This window comes from Pezoporus wallicus, unplaced genomic scaffold (genome assembly GCF_028554395.1).
Source record: "Pezoporus wallicus isolate ANWC-B61680 ecotype Strahan unplaced genomic scaffold, APGP_CSIRO_Pwel_v1 contig_787, whole genome shotgun sequence".
Lineage (NCBI taxonomy): Eukaryota > Metazoa > Chordata > Aves > Psittaciformes > Psittacidae > Pezoporus > Pezoporus wallicus.
In genome coordinates this window covers 190,115-210,914 of record NW_026641881.1, presented here as the reverse complement: position 1 = coordinate 210,914, position 20,800 = coordinate 190,115, and the positions used below count along the sequence as shown (strand labels likewise).

At 41.8% G+C, this 20,800-nt stretch overlaps 1 protein-coding gene across 1 annotated transcript in view; it reads right to left on the bottom strand.

Annotated features, from left to right (window-relative positions):
* Positions 1 to 205: 205 nt before the first annotated feature.
* Positions 206 to 20,800, bottom strand: part of CAB39L (calcium binding protein 39 like) — a 36,773-nt gene continuing 16,178 nt past the window's right edge. Inside the window, exons 3-8 of the mRNA XM_057425662.1 lie at positions 19,973 to 20,091; positions 14,187 to 14,355; positions 10,516 to 10,575; positions 8,932 to 8,997; positions 8,125 to 8,268; positions 206 to 901 (exon numbers count right to left, since the gene is read on the bottom strand). Coding sequence (XP_057281645.1) covers positions 722 to 901; positions 8,125 to 8,268; positions 8,932 to 8,997; positions 10,516 to 10,575; positions 14,187 to 14,355; positions 19,973 to 20,091 — 738 coding nt within the window. The 3' untranslated portion in view covers positions 206 to 721. The remainder of the gene's footprint in view (positions 902 to 8,124; positions 8,269 to 8,931; positions 8,998 to 10,515; positions 10,576 to 14,186; positions 14,356 to 19,972; positions 20,092 to 20,800) is intronic.

The following is a 20,800-nucleotide window of genomic DNA, read 5'->3' as shown; positions in this document are numbered from 1 at the left end:
GTGCTCCACAACAGCACCGTGTACCTGGAGCTGCTCCCCATCAGACTGCCTGGGAGCTGAGAGGATAGCACAAGGCATGCAGGAAGGTTGGAGGCAGGCAGAAACAGCTCACCTGGCTGATGCCTTCCCCCATTCCTTGGCACTGAATAGAGAGCCTCTGATCTAAGGGAAAAGAAAACCTTAAAGATGAAAGAACACAAAAAAATAAAGCAAAAATGTGACCTTTACTGCTTTTTTACCTACCACTGTTTTGACTATAGAACCTGATCTAGAAGTGCAGCTAACTCCAGAGACAAACATACTCTTTCACAGTCTTGTGTGCGTGCAGCACTAGAACAAAGTCACAATTACAGGTGCAAAGGAGCAATGTTACAGTCCTCAGAAGACCTACGCTGTGCACTCACCAACAGCTTGAGTTTGCTGATAAAGTTAAGCAAAGAGGTTCATTCTTCTCTAGCACAAATGAAAACCCATCAAACCAGCTTCTATTACAGCAAGATTCTAAATTGACATAAATAATTATAGTCTCGATTAAAAAGAATATATTATTCTAGATTTTTGGTTTTTTAGTTTTCATGTAAAACCCCTACATCTAGGAACAAAGACAAAATAAAAAACAGGCACTTGCTGTGCCTTCTCAAGCACTATTGTGGCATTTAAGGGACACAGACGAAATTAACAAACAAGATTAATGCCTACAGTGGAAAATGAGAGGAGTTCTTCATGCCGTTGGCTTTTTCAAGTCTCGGATTTGCTTAATCAGGTAGTTCTTCTCATCGGTGAACTGTTCGTCATCTGTCCTCTCTTTCTGGAAGTTGCTCAGAAACTCAATTAGCTTAGGTTGGTTTTTCAACAGGATCTCCACAATAGGCTGCGTTTTGTTTGGACTGGCCACAAAAACCTAACACGAAAACAAAACCAGGCACAGTGAGACTCGGAGAGAGAGAGCAACATCAGTCACAACATCCCCGTCAGTTATGTCCTAACAAGTCAGCTGAGCGCTGGCAGGCAGATACTCTGCTGCTACACACCTTTTCCCAAGGCAGAGAGAGAGGAGTTACAAACATGTTGGTTCAACAGCACGCTGAAGCAAAGCTGTGCCTGTGTGTGGTATCGCTTCCCTTTAATTTTGCTCTTTGTTGATGAAAGCGTTTGATTGTAAACCCAGCTGCTGAGAGTGAGCCATCAATTCTCAGCCTCTTCCACATGCAAGACTTAAATACACAGAAATTAATTACCAGAACAGAAAAGCTTTGTGTCAGTACTGATATCATTTCCATACTAAACCAGGCCTAAAATTAGACTTGCCAGCTTTGTTTTGGTTTGGAAAAGTATGTCAGAGGCTCTGCTTCCCTCTGCCTAATCCATTCATGGGAGTGTGGAAATTTCCAGCAGCAGGAGCACCGTGGTGCACCAGGCACCTTCACTGCCCTCACTAAGCAGAGGAGGGTGGCAAGGCAGGGAGACACAGACACAGATACTCACCCGGTACAGCCAGCCCAGCACTGTGGGCTTACTGGTCTTCTCAAACAGTCGTGTTTTAGGGATAAACCTAGCCATGTTCTCATTTCTCCTCCACAAATGCCTAAAGCCACAGGGTTTCCCAGCTCTGAAGACAACTCCCTATGCCACAACACTGTTTCTTTAACATTTTCTCTGCCTTACGCACGGCACCTGCTGACGACAGGAAACTTCAGGCCAGTTGTAAAGGCCAGCAGTGACAAGCTCTTCCCAGGGACCTCAGGAGGCTGCAGGGATGCAGGATTGGCAGCCGGGATGCAGGTCTGGCGGTGGGAACAGGCACAGCACAGCCCTGGCCACCCCAGGAGGGGCTCCTGTGTCTGTCTTGCACTGAGGTTTCCATGGCTGGACAACAAAACACCACCCCAGCGCTTGTGCAACAACATAAATAACTCCAGTTACTCTCTACTCAACAAGAAGAAATTAAGGATGGACAGGACTGGAAAACGTCCAGTTTCCCTCCATGCCTGTCCAAACCAGAATGAAAACAAGCATCTGCTGACAGTACACAGAATGGCATGTTGTCTGGCCGAGCATAGGCAGCACCACCGCCCGCCTGGCCCTGGAGCTGCTGGCTCCTGACCTACAGCTCTTCTGCAAGTTCCTCTATTTCTGTGGAGATTGTGCCCACATGAAAACCTGGGCCAGGTCCAGCTGTGCAGGGAGGAGCTGTGTTACATGATGAGGAACATGCACACACCATCCCTGGGAGCTGTGTTACAGCCACGTGCCCTCAGAAATAACACCCGCTACAGATAGGGACAGGATTCAGACTGGACCTATTGTTAAGCTTCATGCCCCCCGATTAGGGGATGTTATACAAATGGTTTGGAAAATGTCCCATGTGGGGAATGTGTGGAAAGAATGGGGCTGGGCACACATCAACAGTGCCACACTAAATACTTCTGCCCAGACTGGGCTGAAACATTTATTTTGTCTTATTCCATAAAGATGAGGTAATGCATCTACTCTTAAACCCTGGCATCCTGATGACACAGGAGCCTATGCTTTTGTCTCCTCTGGATTCCTCCTGCTCACATCACTCCTAGGAGTCCTTGCTTCAAGGTGCTTTTCGCTCTGCTCTGGGGAAGGAGCTGCAACCTCTGCCACACTGGGTGAATGCTCCCAGGCCCCAAGTCTTCTCCAGAGTTTCCCCTGTTCTAGTGGCCAGTCCATGGTATTTGACAGTACAGTATCTACCATTATCCACAGTGTCTTTGCACAGGCCTCCACATCACCTTTCCTTGATTATCTGATTGCTAATCTCATGTGATTTCTTTTTATGCTTACTTGCCACTGAAAACTTCTCTAAAGTAGCACCAACAGCCCAAACTCCCAATGATCCCTTCAGAGCCACTTTAAAGTAACAGCTTTCCTGCATGACACTCCAAGCACTAAGTGTAGCATCTTACCAGGGACACATCTATCAGTGGGTCAGACAGCCAGTTCACAGCTCTCACTACACTTGATGGACTGTCAGTAGCTGATTGTTCTGTTGCTGCCTGCAGCATCCGAAAGCAATACCCCTCCTACGCAAATAACTTTGACATCCTGGTATTGATGCATTGGTTCCCCTTAGACTGGGGAATAAAAGGGGTCTGGGATGTAAATCACTGCTGAATGTTCTTTAAAGCTTTCCAGCCTGTGCCTTATCTAGGAAACCCAATTCTTGAAATTGTATGGGTACGAATGTTTGGCTTTGGCTGACACTGTGGTAGTTCACGCTGTCAGCTCAAGCAGCCCCATGTTGCAGCTCCTCATGTGCTGACCTACTGATGCACCACACTGATAGAGGCTGGGTACTTCCAGAATTCAGGCTGTGATAAGCCTCCCAGCTGTCTGGACAAACTTCCTTTGAGAAAAGCAGTATGTAAGCCTGCAGGCAGGGATGAGGAAAGTAACCATTACACATCTGCATAAAAGGTTTTAATTTGGAGTTCAGACAGTTTCCCCCTTGTGACCAGGAGGAAACCATCACCTACACTGGCAGGATCAACACCTTCAGAAACAGTCTGATTGCGATGCAAATGGAATCCTCTAAAGAAGGCCTGACCTTGAAGTTCTGAACATCTCCCTTCAATGAATATTAGACCTCCTTATAAGGACAGGTGGAGGCTGACTCTCAAAATGAAGAAATCATTCCTCTTGTAAAAGCTACCTGGTCTGCAAAGAGAACTGGAAAGGTCTAGTGGTAAACCTAGTAAATACCAGCATTTCACACAGGCCACTCAACTGGTATGACTATAGCAAAACTAAAGAACTTAGTTCAATACATCGTATCCTGTTTATCTTCCTGCTTTATTATTTATAATCTTCTTGCAAAACTGTCAAAACTGCCCATGCAAACAAAGATCATCTTGACTGCCAGTCTTGCTCAGGGTTGACAGGGACTCGTGAAGAGACAATGTTAAAGCACAAAAAAAATCCTGAAATGTTATTCAATACTTCAGTTAAGCAAACAAAATCAATTCTGCCAGTATCAACTCATCAGCTTCACAAAGCTCAGGAGCAGGACCACCATGAGACTTCACTTTTAAAAGAGCCTTCCTCATTCAGAACTCTCTATTGTCACAGAGGAGGAGATAAATCCCTGACAACAGAAATCATTATTAATGCTATCTGGGATATTTCTACTAAAATGAAGTTTAACTGAAGTTAAAACACTTCAGAGAATTTTGTTTCACCTATGGTTTTATTATGAAAGGTTGGATGTACCAGCGCATTTAATTCAGCTAGATGAGACAGAGACACAGTATAGAGTACTCATAATCCCAACTCTAAAAATAGCTGCTTCAGTACAGTTCCATCTTGTGAATATCTGAAAAAGGGCTAGAAGGAAAATCAACTCTGAAGCTTCAATAGTGGTCCAAAGTGGGACTGTTGCCCTCTTCTCTGTCATTGAGATGTCACTGTATTTCTTCAAACGTCAAAATCACTTGACTGCAGAATCCAACCTTGTTGCTGTACAACTAATAACCAGGCACCACCACCCTCTGGGATTATAGCAGAGGAGAAGTAATTACAGAGGTTGGATACCCTGGAGTGGGTATTTTAAGACTTACTTCTGGGGTCACACACAGTCTTACTGTGTCAGGAAACTGCACACAGAAGTGCCTTATGGTTCATGTTACTTATAGCACAATGATTCACATAACACTTCTTGCCCTTTGAACTCTCCAGCTAAGAAACAGAGAGGACACATCCCACAAATGTGGTTCCAGCTTCCTACCAAGAGGGAACTGTCAGTATGGTTCAATTATGTGAGACCATTTGCAGAGCAAGCTGCAGGAGGTAGTTCTGTAATGGGCATAGAAGAGAATGGAAACACAAAACTAAGGTCACAAAACATAGTGTACCCATTCTATTTTTAGATCTTAATAAAATGTATCTTGCTAAATGTCTGATTAAGAACAAGTAAATTGCATAATCCTAATTCACTGCTACAGGGTGTTTTCCTCAAAATAATCTAATTGTTTACGTGAAAGCCAAGAGAGCTTGTGACTAGCCTGTAGTTGTAAATGTGTAAGGTCAAGGGAACACCTGCACCACATTCACGTATGTCTGAAACATCTGGTCTCCCCTACAGGAGGCAAACTCAAAGCAGGCTTCAGTAAAAACTGTCACGAATCCACTGTAAGAACTGGAGAGCCCTTCCCACTATTTAGTCCTCAAAGTGTGCAAGCTCGAGACCTCTCCAATGAAATCAATGCAAACAAGAACTGGTGACTCTCAAAAGCCTACAGCTCTAGGTGATCCCAGTGGATAGTTTATGGAGGAGGAGGAAAGGGGTGAGATGTGTTAGCTTTTCCTGATGATTAAATACTGGCTAATCCTCATGCATACACTGTCTGGGACATCCAGCTTTACAAAGCAGCCATAGGCCTTTAGGATGGTGCTGCAAGGCATAAGCTCCATTTTGCTTAGGCAAAAAAAAACAGGAGCTGGAGCTAGGAGGAAGATCAAGCATCTCCTCAGTGGAGAACAGAAGGAGGCACTGCAAGTGGACACTGTCTTCAATTTCCCACTCAAAGCATCCTGGATAATTAAAATATCCTCAGAGCTTGAAGGAATAATGGCATTTCTAGCCACAAAATGTTCCTGCAAAATATTTCTGTGCTAGAGGTGCTCATCATTTTCATCTCTAGCTTACACTTTTGAATCTTTAATACTTGGAAATTGCCTCAGGGAGGTAAGAATCACATGCCTTTTTTGGAGGGGGTTCATCTGGGGCATGGGAGTGTTGGAATCTAGATGCTTACAGAACAAGCCCTTTTTCATTTCAACTTTGTCTAACTGGTGATACATCTAAATCAGGTAATTTAAACCCAAATCTTTTGGCAGCTCAGACAGAGCAACAAGTATCCACTTCTCAGCAGACCATTAATTTCAAATCTTTGAGGTCAGTCTACTGTAATTTCAACCAGCACCACACAGGTATTTTGCAAGCACAGTTTTAAAAGGCAGGCATAGTTTAAAATTTATGAGATTAAAAGCTGAGGGCAAGATTCCTCCTCCAGTTACATTAGCACAGAGTTATTACAGCTGACAAGAGGACCGGTCTGAGAGACACTAACCCAGAAACAGGAGGCAGAGACACCACAAAGCAGGGCAGAGCCAGCCAAAATTGTTTCCCTTCATTCTCTTAAATATTTAAGGATTTCCTTCAGTAGTTCTCAAGGAGTTAGAATTCAATTTAAGAAGTGAAATTGGAGGAAAGCTGCCTTCTCTAACATGCTCTACAAAGCTAATTCACAACTGTTTTCCATAACATACCCTTTAACTACTCTGCCCACTGGAGAGAAGCTGAATGCTACATCCTGCTAACCCAGATCCTGAGGACCCCAAAGGGGAGCCCTGCTGCACCTCTAGAGTTACTCTAGTGTGCTGCTGGTAGTTATAAATGAGCAGTTTCCAGCTGATTGGATTCTGCTCTGAGTCTGCAATCTCCCCACAAGCACTATGCTTGTAACATAGCATGAGGAATGCCATGGCACTGCTTAAACGTTGCTGATGGGTAGCACATGGGAAAAACCCATGAAGGTTAGTATCCAGCCACAGTCTGGCCCTTTGAACTGAAGACACGCAACATTACCACCACACAATGTTCATTTTGCTGGGCATCCCAAGGCTTCAGCATTATGTCCACATGATAGCAATTTCAAGTGGTCAAGCAAGGCTGAGTCTACAATATCTCCACTCTAACTGGAAATGAGACGCAAATTACTGGAAAAGGATAGGAAAGGAGGAATGGGAAGGCAGAGTGGAAGCAACAGCAATGTGTGACATGGTTGCACACTGGAGTCCTTTCAAGTTATTCCAAATCCTTTCAAATGCCTCTTAAACTAAGCAATGTCAGCTGTTCCCAAGGCCCATCATTAATTCAGGAACAGCAACTCCTGGGTTTCATACATAAAAATCTGGCATTTATTCACAGAGTGGCTTTGAGAGTCCAATCCTCTGATCTCTTCCCTTCACAGGCATCTCAAAGGCTGCAAGTGTTTGGAGCTTGACTTCTCACTTATCTTGGAGCCACATACCTTCTGATAAGGAGTAGAAGTTACAGTAGTTCAGCTGACTATGGAGGAAGTCAGCAAGGGAACAGCTTACCAAGCTGCTTATTTCAGGAAGGGATTTTGGTTTTTTAATCCTCCTTGAAGCTTGTTTTCTTGGAAACTAAAAGCTTTTTGGAGAAGCTGCACATCATCTAAGCCTCCCCACTGAGGATCTGAAAGCTTTTCTCCAAATCAGAAATGGCAGAAGTACAAAACCCAACAAGTCACCCTGTATTTGTGGAGGGTGATGTAACCTTTTTCCAGTAGCGTGCCTTTTGGTGGGATCTGGTATCTTTCTTAACCATCTTGGGGAAGGATATCCTTATAGATTAATAGTCCTCTACTGAAAATCATTAACAACTCTGTTTATATAGTCTGAAATGAATGTGTTCATTCCAAATTAAAGGTAGTTTTGCATAACAATAATCCAACTCATCCTGTGTCTCAGAGCAGAGGACTTTTTTGATAGGAAAATGGTAAACTTTTCACTTATTTCACTTAAACATTAATCACCATAAAAAAAAGGACACTGTTTGGGTCTGGTAGTTGAGAGTGCATTAATGATCACTGCAAAAGTACGGAAGGATTAAACTGATTTCAAGCTCAGATTTACCAAATCTTTTTAATACCTTTAAAAGCAAACTGTGTTCCCACTGATGCCAGCACTGTTAGTCTTAATGAAGAGTTTTAAGACTTTGGCTTTTAATCTTTGCCCAGATAAAATGAGCTAAGAATTTGGGGAAGCTACCCTGGACACTACCTAGAAGCTGTGTATTTTGTTACCTGTAGCATCCACCTCATTGTTACTTGACTGACCACCCTTAGCCCAAACCAAAATGATGCTACTTTGATCTCACTTGAAGGAAGGCAAACAAAAATCAGAGGCTGAGTGATAAAAAGGCTTCCAATGAAGACATTCTCAAATGCTGGAAGTTACTGTAAACCCCAACCTTTGCCTTAATTTTCTCTGGGCTCTCTCTTGCCCACCTTGAAAGACATTTTTATGAGGAAAAGGGAAAGTCTGCCACTTCTGCAGCTCATACTAGCTCACCTTAAACACGTGGAATGCTTCAAACTGAATGTTGGGGCTTTTATCTCGCAGCAAGTTCATCATCAGCTTCAGATTTTCTGGTTTGCTGATGTATTTTGTCATGATGGCGAAATTGTGTCGGTCCAGAATCAATTCACCCAGCAACTATAGACACAATTAAAAACAGAACAGTTTTTTAGGTTTAACACTTTATTTTTGAATGCAAAGAATTTTAATGCTTGCCTAGGAGGTTTCAATGTCACTACCTTTAAGAAAAAGTAACTAAACTTGTTACCATGGAGTGAGTTACTTTATGCCCAGTAATGTTCATCTTCTAAATACTACAGAGAGGGATCCCACATATCAACTGGTGTAAGAGGAGCTGGTGAGAGCCAGCTAGGACAGAAGCAAGCGCAGTGCAGCTGTCCCACAAAGACACCCTCACTTCATTCAAAAGTTACATTAACACGCCTATCTGATCCCATCTGCAGGTCACGTCAGACGTGGTTGCTGTAGCAGCAAGCAGCACCAGACAAACAGAGACTATCACATTACTCTCAAGTTCATTTTAACCTACGTTCTAAACCAAAGTGCAGATTTGAGGTCAGAGGAGAAACGACAGTGTTTATTCCATAGAAATGGCCCAACGCTTCACCAGAGATCCAGGAAAGAAAAGACACAGTGAGCTCTTGTGTATTGTAAGAAGAGCACTTGAGCACTTATCTCTTCTTTTGTTAGAGACTACATGGCTGCTCCATTGCCATACATGCATCCTGCATAACATGGAGTTCAAACTTAGAAGGAAAGTGCTGAGAAACTTGACTTTACCTTTAGAGATTGTCTCTTTGTTACGTAATTCTCAGAATGAAGGAGTTTTTCATAATCCTCAAAGATCTAGAATAACAAGAAAACACAAAATGCATCTGATTCATGTCCAACCTCTCTCCTGCTCCTTCCCACCCCAGAGCAGCAGCAGAGGTCGCAGTAGTGCCGCCATCTAACACATGACTGCCATGCCAGGCCCAGCTCTCGTGGCCTTTTTGTCTTGGCTGGTTATCATGAAGTGAATTAATGCTCAGGAACACTCCTCTTCCAAATACCACAGAGGGGGATACCGCATATGGACTGGATGTAAAAGGAGCTGGCGTGAGCCAACTAGGACAGAAGTAAGTCAGTGCCTGTACAGCCTTCTCTTACAGGAGGGTGAATGCTGTCAGGACATGTGGGTCCAGCACATAATGTCTGCTCATACTGCACTCATGACTTGCTCTGTGAACTCAAAACAGGTGATGGTGCAGCTCATACTGGCATATGCCAAAAGCTCCTTTGGTGAGGTGCCACTGATTAAAATTGCTTGCCCAATGAGGGTCACCAGGAGCTGAGCACAGGCTGGCTTTGCAGGACTGGGACAAGGCAATCTTGTGGTCCAGAAAACTGAGAGAGAAGTCTACAATATGTTCAAACCATCTACCAAACAACCAAAAAAACCCCAACACTGCTGTCCAAGATCATCTAATAAATATGCTCCCTTCCACAATTTATATTTAGAAAGTTCAACATTAAATAAATGCAGAATGGGGACTGTTCCAATGCAGTGCTTCAGTATTAAGAGGAAAGATTGGCAGAGACACTAATTTTGCTCCAGTTAAGCTGCATTTGTGACTCAGCAATAATAAGCCTGATCTTTGTTTAAACTTTTTGGTAACCAAAATGAAAGAGATAGTCTTGGCTCTTTCACTTTGGCAATGAAATAAAGAATAACTCGGGTAACATGAGAGTATAACCCACAGTGTAGTTGCATGATCCATATCAGTCCAGTTTTGCTTGATTCCAATGGAATTTTTCTGACCTACATTTGGTTCAAAACTGAGGCAAAAAAAAATCAAAGTAAAAAACAGCAGCTAACCAAGGGGCTAAGTGCCTTAGGATGGCAAGAGGCACAGTCACCTCAGTCCCCCACTTAGGTACCTGTCATTTCCAGTAATGCTAAAACTTCTTCCAGTAACTCTTTCCCTGTGTCCCAAAGTATTGTAAATAACATCAGTACGGCCCTCCCAGTGCTGGAATATCACAAAACTGTTTAAAAACATTTTATTTTTTTTTTCTCCCATGATCTATTTACATACAAAGTTTACAGTTCCATTTACATATGAGGAGATATGAAGCATGCAGAGAGAAATAAACCTTGCTTTTAAACTGCAAGTTCTCCTGAAACCTTGCAGCATGTCCCCAGGTGTGGGCAGAGGGGGATATTTCAAATGCCTTGTGAGGATTCTGCTTTAGTAAAAACAGTGTTTAGTTCTGCAGCCCTATGTGACTATTTTACCTGAAGAATGAACCCCCCTGCTACTGAAGGGGCACTTTTTCCAGCTAAGCATGAACAGAAAAAATTCTTGTAGCCTTTGTACTTACTGCATCATAATTTTGTTCCAGAAATTCAGCTACCAACAATTTGTGTCGTGTCAACAGGTCCTGGGGAAGAACAGAGAAAGGTTACCTGAGCGAGCGTGCTCATTTAATTGTTCCTTGAGTCTCCAATCCGTGTTAGCATCTTTTTACTAGATCCCCTTTTAGAAGATATTTACAATATGATTTCTATAGTCAGAAAGCATTTAAAACTAATACTGCATTGTGTGTCTAGTAGGATTTTAAGGAGAACTCAGTTAATGCTAACAGAATCAATATAAGACTGTTCTAACACTCTTTCTTTATATTCCTTTTTCTTTCCACTTTTTCTTAGGGTCATTGCTCATTGAGCACAATACTTACAATAAATTGCGGTAGGGGAAAGGAAGAAAGTATGGAGACACCTCTTATGGAGGGACCAGCTATGGTCCCAAAGCCAAAAGTGATATGGCTATGCTATCCCATAGCCAGAAATTACGCTAAGCTGAATCAACTGCTATTGCTCATCTCCAAGAATACAAGGAAGATTTAAATTCAACTACTGTATAAATACATTTATTTATTTAAAGCCTAAAAACTGGGCGCCAATATAAGCTAGCCATCCAGGCTCTCCCTCCCCAGAAAAGCTTCTCAGGGAAGTGGGATGAATCCTATTTGCAGCTCTTTTTCTGCCCAAGGTGGGCTTCCTGATACAAGCAGTAGCATATTAGACATCTGGATTGGATGCCTCCCATGCTAAAAGGCCAACTAATTCAAATTTAAATTAAAGCAGCCTTCCCCACAGAATGGGAATGCTGGTGCTCAGTGACAGAGATGCAAGTGTTCAGCTACAGAAGAAATCAAGCCTCTTTACTGGATGAATAGCTAAAAATGAAGTGGCCAGTTTGTGGCATTTAATTTTTATCTTATTGCCTCTTTCAAAACATAACATTGATCACAATAAATGCCTGATGAAGTCCATTCAAGTCACTGTTTTTCTGGTGGATCAGTTTCTGCTATCTTTTTATCAGTTTTCCTTGGTTTCCCTACCCAGAGACTGAAGCTGATGAGTAGCTGAAGCAGATGCACAGACACATCCTCTACAGCATCACAAATAAAAAAAAAATCCTTTACATACTAGTCCTTTAATTTATTTTTGCCATCAATCGTAAGAGGAAAGTAGAGTGCTATAAAAGCCAGTATGCTTTTTTAATACATTCCTTTATGCAGCAGGACTGCAGTGACAGCAGTTTAAAAGGCTGAGTGCAACATAGATGATTCATGAGCATCTACGCAGGGCACTTTGGAGGCAAGTACAACAGTTTTCAATAGGGGGCACAAATGGAATATAATCCAAAATGAGTTTTTCATAGAAAATCAGGAGAAAGCGTGGAGCAGCAGCATTCTATCAGCTCTCTTTGCAACTGCTGCTTGTACCCTCCACAGCTAACTATATCTCTAAACACAAGCTGAATTCCTCTGCATTTTTAACAGCTCTTTTTCCTCTCTGCAGCACACCTGGCTGAATTTAATTAAGAAGTACATCTCCAGATCATCAAAAAATCCAGTATGTCCCTACTATAAATATCCTCAGACTTTAAAGCACATTTAATTAAGCTCTCCTCTGGTGCATAGAGTATCCATGGCTTTCAGCTCTGAACCAGACACCCCGGTAGCAACACTACCACAGGGGCACAACACAACACAAAGGCAACAGAACTGAAAACATGAGCTCAGTAATCCAGCAGGAGAGCAATCACAGAATCATAGAATGGTCTGGGTTGGAAGGGACCTTAAAGCTCATCCAGTTCAAAACCCCCTGCCATGGGCAGGGCTACCTTCCACTGGACCAGGTTGCTCCAAGCCCCATCCAACCTGGCCTTGAACACTGCCAGGGAATGGGGCAGCCACAACTTCTGTGGGTAACTATAGCACTTGTTTTTACAGTATTAGAAATGAAGTAGCCCCATATTTGACAATTCAATCACTTGTACATCACTTCTTGCTGCTCCAGCTATTCAGAGTAACAGACAAATAGGAGGTGAGCTGAGAGCTGGTTTATTTCCAGAACTGACTGTGTATCAGGTGCTAAAGGGCAGGTTTCTTTAAAAAAGGGCAGTTTATAGCTTTTCCTCAAGCATTTTAAAAAGTGATCTCTGACCCATGTCTGAGGATGAGCTGCCCTCACACTCCTCTCTTTCCAGTACACGTGAGGATGTAGAATCCTATTTTTAAATCCTGCTAAAAATACACTGGGTTCACAGGGGACAGAAGTTAGTTCTGCAGCTGGAGATCTATGTACGACATCAATCCCTCTCTTTTGCAGGGAGGGTTGCAGCAGTGTATGGTCCTTGCTGCAGTTTAAATGACCCTTGTCCCAGTCCTGCCTCCTGGTTGGGATGATGACTGTCAATCACCGCCAACACACACTACTGTCCTGCTTAAAGCAGGACCTGGGGGAAGGATGCAAATCTTTTCTGTCAGGCTGGGAACAAAGTGCAGGGGCACTTTTTCTGACCACAGACAAAACACTTTCCAAGCATAGGGTAAAATGCCAGAGACAGAAGATTTAATCCCAGTTATGTTGCATTTTTATACAGCCCTGCACTGCATTTTTACCTGTTTCCATGCTCCTTCCATTTTCATAACATTTATGAACACCACAACAGCACAACTCAAAATAACTGAAAGATGCTGCTATCACTTAACAAATGGGTGGTTCTTCTCATCTCGTTACTGAAGAATGCAACGTTATCTCCATTCTGCAGATCTTTACCCCATTCAGTAGGTTAGTGAGAACCAAGGCCAGATTTCAGCAATGACTCTCCTTACAGTTATTCCTAAAATCTATTGAATCATGTTTCTAATTAGCTTTGAGAGGAAAGACTAAACAATGTGTTTCTATGACAGCAAAGAACCCAAGGATAGCAGAAAAAAGGAGTTGCATCTATATTTAGAAGAACCTTTACCTAAAATGAATTTTCCCAGCTTTCTTAAATTATTTTTTAGAAGGAAATTCATTTTCCCTGTACATTAAGCAACCAGTTTTGCTCAAAGACTGTATTGGCACCATGTAGGAAAGATGATGGTCACATACAAACTCCAAGAAAACTGGCAGGCTTCACCCAACTTCATTTTCAGCACACCGCAGGCTCTACACAGTGCTTCCACCTACTCAGCTTGTAGCAGTACAGTCCTTACACTGAACCATGGGTCACAAAAGTAAGCACACAAATACATTGTAAAATAATCCACAGGCATGGCATTAATCTAAAACTGACTGCTGCTCTCAGAAGGGACAGCAAAACTTACAGGGATTTCACAAGTGAATTTTAAATGATTTCTTCTATTTACTGGTCACAATGGGCAGTGATTTTGTCTCTGGGGGAAGGTAGGGAGAGAAAAGGTCATGTATTTTACAAGAACTGTATGTAATACATTTAAATGGTTGCATAAAGCATCTTTGATTGTCGAGATGAAGAACATCAGTGAAATGTAAATCTGTATTGAATTAAAGATTCTCTGCTAGCTTGATCACTGTTGTGAAACCTGTTACAACCACACCAAGCAGTAATTATATCCTTTACTGAACAATAAAAAAGACACCCAGTTTAAAGGCAACACACCATCCAGTGATGACTACTGATAGAGTGTCATTTTTGACACTAACACTATGAAGCAGGTATCAAAGAATTTACCTTGAATGTAGCAAAGGCATCAGAAGCTATATCAAATGTTGACATTTCCACATATTTAAAAAAGTCTCTGAACTGTTCCGAAAAAAGTATGATTTTGGCCAAGGGTTCATGCCGGATACACTCTCTCAGCATAATTCCACATCGTAAGGCAATACTTGGGGATTCATATCTGAAGAATGAAAAGAAACAGAAAAGATCAAAATATAGAAGAACAAGGATTAACAGGCACTTTTCTAGCAACAGGGAACCTCGTAGCACAGGGAATGCGTGCACCAGAAGGGACACAACAAAAGGGTGGCAGCTCACAGCCACAGCACTGCATTCAGCTTCAGGACCTCAGCCCAAAGCTGAGGGGTGGATAAGGCTGCCAGCATTTTCCACCACACACGTCTGTCTTCCCAAGCCAAATCACATTTTGGTGTAAACGTGCATTTCATGTCCTCTCTGTGGAAAGACCATGTAGAGTGCATAATGTTTCAGCAGAGCTTCTTCATCAATACAACATAACAATTTCCCTTTTCAGATTTAATGCTGAGCTCCTCAGTTCATCTGAAAAAAATATAACACCTCATGACCATACATCACCTCCCACTCCTCTTATAGAGGATGTCGCTCTAGAATATTAATACCTAACAGGGAAGGTAGAAGGAGTTTATCCAGGCAATCTACATAGGATTAAGCTTTCTGTAGCTCTGAAGACTTTTTTTTCAGTTCATAAGGAATTCTGTCCAATCCCTCCCCTGCAAAGGCTTTGACTTTGTTCAGTATACAAGTACTCATTCCTCAAGTTACAATTCTGTTATGGCACATGCATTGCAATAGCCAGGAGCCAGCACACTTCTCCATCTTGGAGAGAGAGGGGTAGGTAATTCAGATTATCTTCTATTTCTATAAAGCCCTGATTTCTTTAAAGCTGAAATTAACCTCAAACAAAACTGTTAGAAACATATTTTAAAAAAAAAAGAAAAGATGAAATCCAACAATAAGAAAGGACTTAAAATGAACTTCTTCCAGCAATGTTCAGTCATGTGAAAGAGGTGAAGTCCAAGGGGACAGAAAGCATGCTCTGTTTCAATAAACTGGTTATACTATATCAGAATTGTGTATTATCGCCCAGAGCTTATCAGCATTGTTTTTCCTTTGCACAATTAATTCCTATCACCAGGCCAAAAGAGAAAAAAAAGAAGAAAAAACACAAAATGCCATCTGTGCTGTAAGTGAGTGGGCCCTCAAATTTACCACCAGCTTGCAATTTAAAAGAATGGTAGTGTTTTGCGGGCATACCAGAGCTGCATACTCAACCTGATGTCAACAATAGCTGGCTTAATGAAAAATGAACTACTATTCCGAACAGGCAAATGGAACTTCCCACTCTCAAGGAAATACAGGCACTCGAGTCCCTGTTTGTTTCCTTTTGGGAAACATTTGCAAACATGAATTTGTAACTCTTTAGACAACGGAAATTCGCGGGTGTCTCCCATTGAGGCATATCTCTCCTCAACTCCATTAACAGGAATACTAATTTTCAAGGAAAAAGAGGAGGAGTTGCTCCTAGGAGTGCAGCCAGGAAAATATTTAATAGTTGGCTAAGGAATATTTTGATTGGAAAAAAAAAAGCAAATTACATTGTTTCCAGCACAATAACGTCTTAAAACATAAGTATCAACAGAATCATTCTTAGTCAAATGCTCCATTATCTGGAAGTGGGTTATGGACCTTTGGCTGTTCACATAAGCAAGGGAAGTTGGGTTTGGCTCCTGGAATATGCCTGGAAGAAGTTTACAAGCTGCCCAGTTATAACTGGCATGTTCTCTGCACCCACACTTACATGCAAACCCACCAGGCAGGAATGACCGAAATGTATTCCAGAATCACTGCTAATGAGCAATTAGTGCTCTATACTGACACATTCCCAAAGCAGAAGAAAATATTGAGGAGCTCTATTCAGATGACCTTACAACCTAAAGAGACCCCCACTTACTGACTACTAGGGGCAACCAGAAAATAAAATAATGGACTTGAAAGATTTAAAAACTCTTACTATGGAGGCTGAAAGAAGCAACACAGAGCAGAGATGTATCTCAGCGCAAAGGGAACCACACTTGCATGGCTAGTGCAGAAGATGGTACAAGGTAAGGAGCACAGGCAGGAGATTTGGAAGGCATCAAGCCTGGGAGACACAAGGTCTTGACAAATAGCTATATTCTAATCTGATTTTACACTAACTTCTAAAGCCTGGCTAAACTCAAGGGCAATTCTGCAACTTCAGCCACAATACCACTAAAGCTTTAACTGCACTATGGTATGAAGAGGTCATCACAGAATAGATCGAGACAGTGCCTAAGTACATTAGAGATAGCATGTGGCATGATACATATTCACAAAGGAGCTTATCAATCTGTCACTTGCGAGAAACAATGCAAATGCCACAAATTTCAAGTCCTTTACAGCCATTGCACTAAAGTATTTTAAAATATAAAATAGCAAAGTTATTTCTGGGTTAATGCAATACACTGACACCAGAGAAAAAAAAACTGTCTCAAATCTACTGAGTGCTCTATATACATCAATCACTGTATCCATCTGAAAACTTACTCGAACACAAAGCCTGCACACAGAGAAAATAAGATACTATTAATGTAAGTCCTCATGCAGCAGGAAGGTAAATTAACCTACCAAAAAAGTGAAAAAATAAAAAAGTAGTGACCTATGTGCTGTATGTTTTTCTGAAGCTGAGAAGCTGGAAGGAAGTAGCTGGTGTAGAATGAATTCTAAAAGCTAAGAACAGTTAGTTATCTCAAGCTGGCAGTGCCGCTGGAGTATTAGGCAGGAAACATTGGGCGGGAGCTCTGATTCAGGATCCTTCCCGCTCAACAGCACTCACATTATGCAACAAAAAAGCAACCCTTTGTTGATGGTGTTGGAAATTGACTCTCAGCGGGCAGAGGAAATTTTGTATCCAATAAAAGTAGAACAATGACAAACTTTCGCAATAGTCTTGTGCCGTTTCTTTTATTGTCATGGTAGAATTGGTATTTTTTGTTTCTCTCCAGATAATGTCATAGAATCATAGAATCATCAACAGAATGGTTTGGGTTGGAGCCTGAAAGATCATCCAGTTCCAACCCCCCTGCCACGGGCAGGGACACCTTCCACTAAACCAGTTTGCTCAAAGACGTGTCCAACTTGGCCTTGAACACTGCCAGGGTTGAGGCAGCCACAGCTTCTCTGGGCAACCTGTGCCAGTGCCTCACCACCCTCACAGGGAAGAATTTCTTCCTAATACCTGACCTACATCTACCTTCTTCGATCTTAAAGCCATTCCCTGTTGTCCTGTCACTGCATGCCCTTGTAAAAAGTCTCTGTCCAGATTTCTTGCATGTCATGTAACACTGAACATACAAGCCACTTTTCTTTCAGAAGATTCTCATTTCACATATTTCATTTAGGACTAAATAAATATTAAAACATATCCTCAAGTCACATTTTCAAGAGGTAGTGTCTACCATGAAGTGTGGGTTTCCCAGTCTCACAGCTGACTGCACACAAGCACTGCACACCGCCAGCATGCAGCAAGCTGTGTGTTCAGGGCTCAGCCTTGCTGTAGGTACATGTTTTAAGTATCATTTATAGAGAGTCCCAGCAGCAGGACACAGGCAGGTAACGCAGCACCACATTTGACATCATTACACTGTTCTGCAGCAGCTGCTCAGGTACCACCAGGCTGTTCAGGTCTGTCTTCTGAACTACTACTCATTAATTCAACAGCACTTTCTAACAAGAAACTGCAGAAATGGCAATTCTGATACAGCTCAGTGCTGTGGAGAGATAGCCAAGAAATCATTAACAAGGAGTCCAAGGACCAAACTAACATGGACATACTGCTCAACTCAGCAGGAATTTCCAAAACGGCACCCAAGTGATGCCATTTAAATCCTTCCAGTGACTCAGGTCACCTACAGCAAAATGTCTGTCAGCAGCATATATGCAGAACATAAAATCTTTACTATCATCTTAATATTCTCAGTTCTTAGAGATGCCAAAGAAGATCTGGGACAAGATCCAAAAATATTTTTTAGTTTTAAGTAAAGCCCAGACATATGGCAGTGATACACAACGTGCAAAAACAAAATCAGTGAAAAATCGAAACAGCAAAGACAGAGAAAAGGGAAAAAATGACTGTACCTATCTATGAAATTGAAAACAGTTGTACAAGTTAACGAAGATGGAGAGAATTAAAATCACCGTCCTGAGACTAGTAGTTTGAGGTTTATATAAATGGTCAATTTTAATGAACAAATGAAACCAGAATGAATTTAACTGGCAGAGTGGTTTCCTCTCTGAGGAAGCTAGCAATTAGTAACATAAAACAAATAAAGAGTTTCAAAATTAAAGCTAAATCACTATACTTGTAAGAGCAAAGCCCAGCTCAGCCTGGTCGCCTGCCTAGGCTCTCCACTACCCTGCCTGTGAGGAAGGCAGCAAGTCCACACCTCCTATTGCAGCAACCAAGAGCTTTGCCACTATGTTCAACCATGAGCTCACAGTTCTTGAAATCCGTGGTACTAACTAGATCCCTCCATTACTATTTTCCCTACTAAGCTGTGCTGGAATGTGACCAATTTTGAAGGAAATAACTATTTTAGAGAACTCCCATGCCTATCCCTCTCCTGGCTCAGGTCTGCCTCTGAGAGAGGCTGGCTGAAAGGAATTTTGCCCTTGGGGCTGTAACTGTCATGCACAAACCTTAGATGGTGATTAGGTGTTTTCCTAACTCTGACTGTGGAGCAAATAGTAAACACGAATATCTTCAACCTCAGGAGCAAGAAAAGCAAGAAAAAAATCATTCTTATATCATCTTTTTGATATGCTGTTGATAGGCTGTTGCTAGTGTGACCATACAACTATTATGAGAATCCATGCTGTTTCATACTGATCAGCTAACAAATGAACTTATTTCTACATCAGTTATTTAATCCCAATCACATGTATTCTCATTTATTTAGGAAAAAAAAACCCAACCAAAAACCTAAAGGTAAAAGAAAATGGAACAGAAAACAGTAGATTTCAAGGGTTTGAAAAGCAAAGCTTCTCACTGAATGGAAGGTGCTTTTCGTCAAAAGTAAAGGCGACAGAAACCTCAGGATTTTTAGGCCAACACTTGGGCACTCCTGAATGCAACTACAGCTGAATGGAACTACAGCCCTCCTTGGCCAACTTACCTTGGGAACCACCAGGTTACAGCTGAGCACTGACTCCCTCAAAGGTTAATGCTGAAAGTTGTGGAGTTCATTACAGAATTAATTTGAAGTTCACATGTGGCTACAAGGGCTGGAGAAGCCTGTCCCCCAAACACAACTATTCTTTTCATGCATTTTTGCTTCTATAACATAGTCGTCCAGTTTGACTCCAGTTATTTACAGACACTGCTATAAGTCACTCCTGCAATGCTAAACGGTCTAAATGAAACTCAGCAGTCATCAACAATGCCACAGAAGAGTTTAGGGCAAGAACTGAAGAACAGTCATGTGGGGAGCAGTCAAGAACAACCAGCACATAATTATTCCAACATGAAGTTTGGTGAAGAAATAACGGCCAAATAAAAAAAAATCCAGTTATTAAAAGTAGACAGTTAAGTAGAAATAAAGTCAGTATGAAACAAAGTAAGAAAACTGGAACAACATCTCTTTTTTTTTTTGTTAACTAAAAGTGACAAAGAAGATCAGCTGCAGTGCCAGCATGTTCCAGGCAATGCTGTTTAATGAAAATCAAATTAAAACACCCACCCTTTTAGAAGCATGAATAGGATATGTGGATGGGCACTAATGTATTCCACAGTAGGGCTGCGTGTGCCAATTTGTCTTCTCAAGATGTTGTTAAATATCTGGGAAACGTCCTTTTTGCCCTGTTAAAGAAGCAAAATATATCTTCAACTGGAAAAACATAAAAAATAATCATTTACTATAACCTCTATTTAAAGTAGAAATGAAAATGAAAACAAGTCAGTTTCTTCGGGGGCGGTTCTCCACCTCGTACTCTTGTGGCATTGAAGGAAGTCTTCAATGCCACAAGAAGGCTTCCTCTGTTGGGGTATCTCTGAAGACTACTTATCCTGCCACTCCCATGTACACCTTTCTTTTTCTAAATGAAGATGTGCATCCTCTTTTTTTCTGTCAAACAAGTCACTGGCTATCTTAAATAGCAGCATTAAAGTACCAAAAAAGCAAGCTGCTGACTGAAGTCAAACATGCTTTTGTGGTGCACAGTTATTGCTCCTGCAGCCTCCAAATTTGAGGGTTACAGGGTTAAATTTAAAGGTGTGCCCACTATTTCACCATGAAAAATAAAACAATTACTACCAATAAAACAGCTGCATCACATACATGTCTCTGCTTTAGTCACAAGTAAGATCCTTCACTTTGTCATAATTTTTCCCTGAATACGTGTATCTACACAATCATGTTTTGCTTTCGTGTGCAAACAGCTTTTCAGAAGCTCTTTCCAAATTATGTTCTATTCAGCCACAGGGTTTGCCAATACATCTTGCATTAGAAGTCCTCTTCCTCCCCCACTGCTTTCTCCCACAGCCACAGGAGACAAATTGATGTATGAAA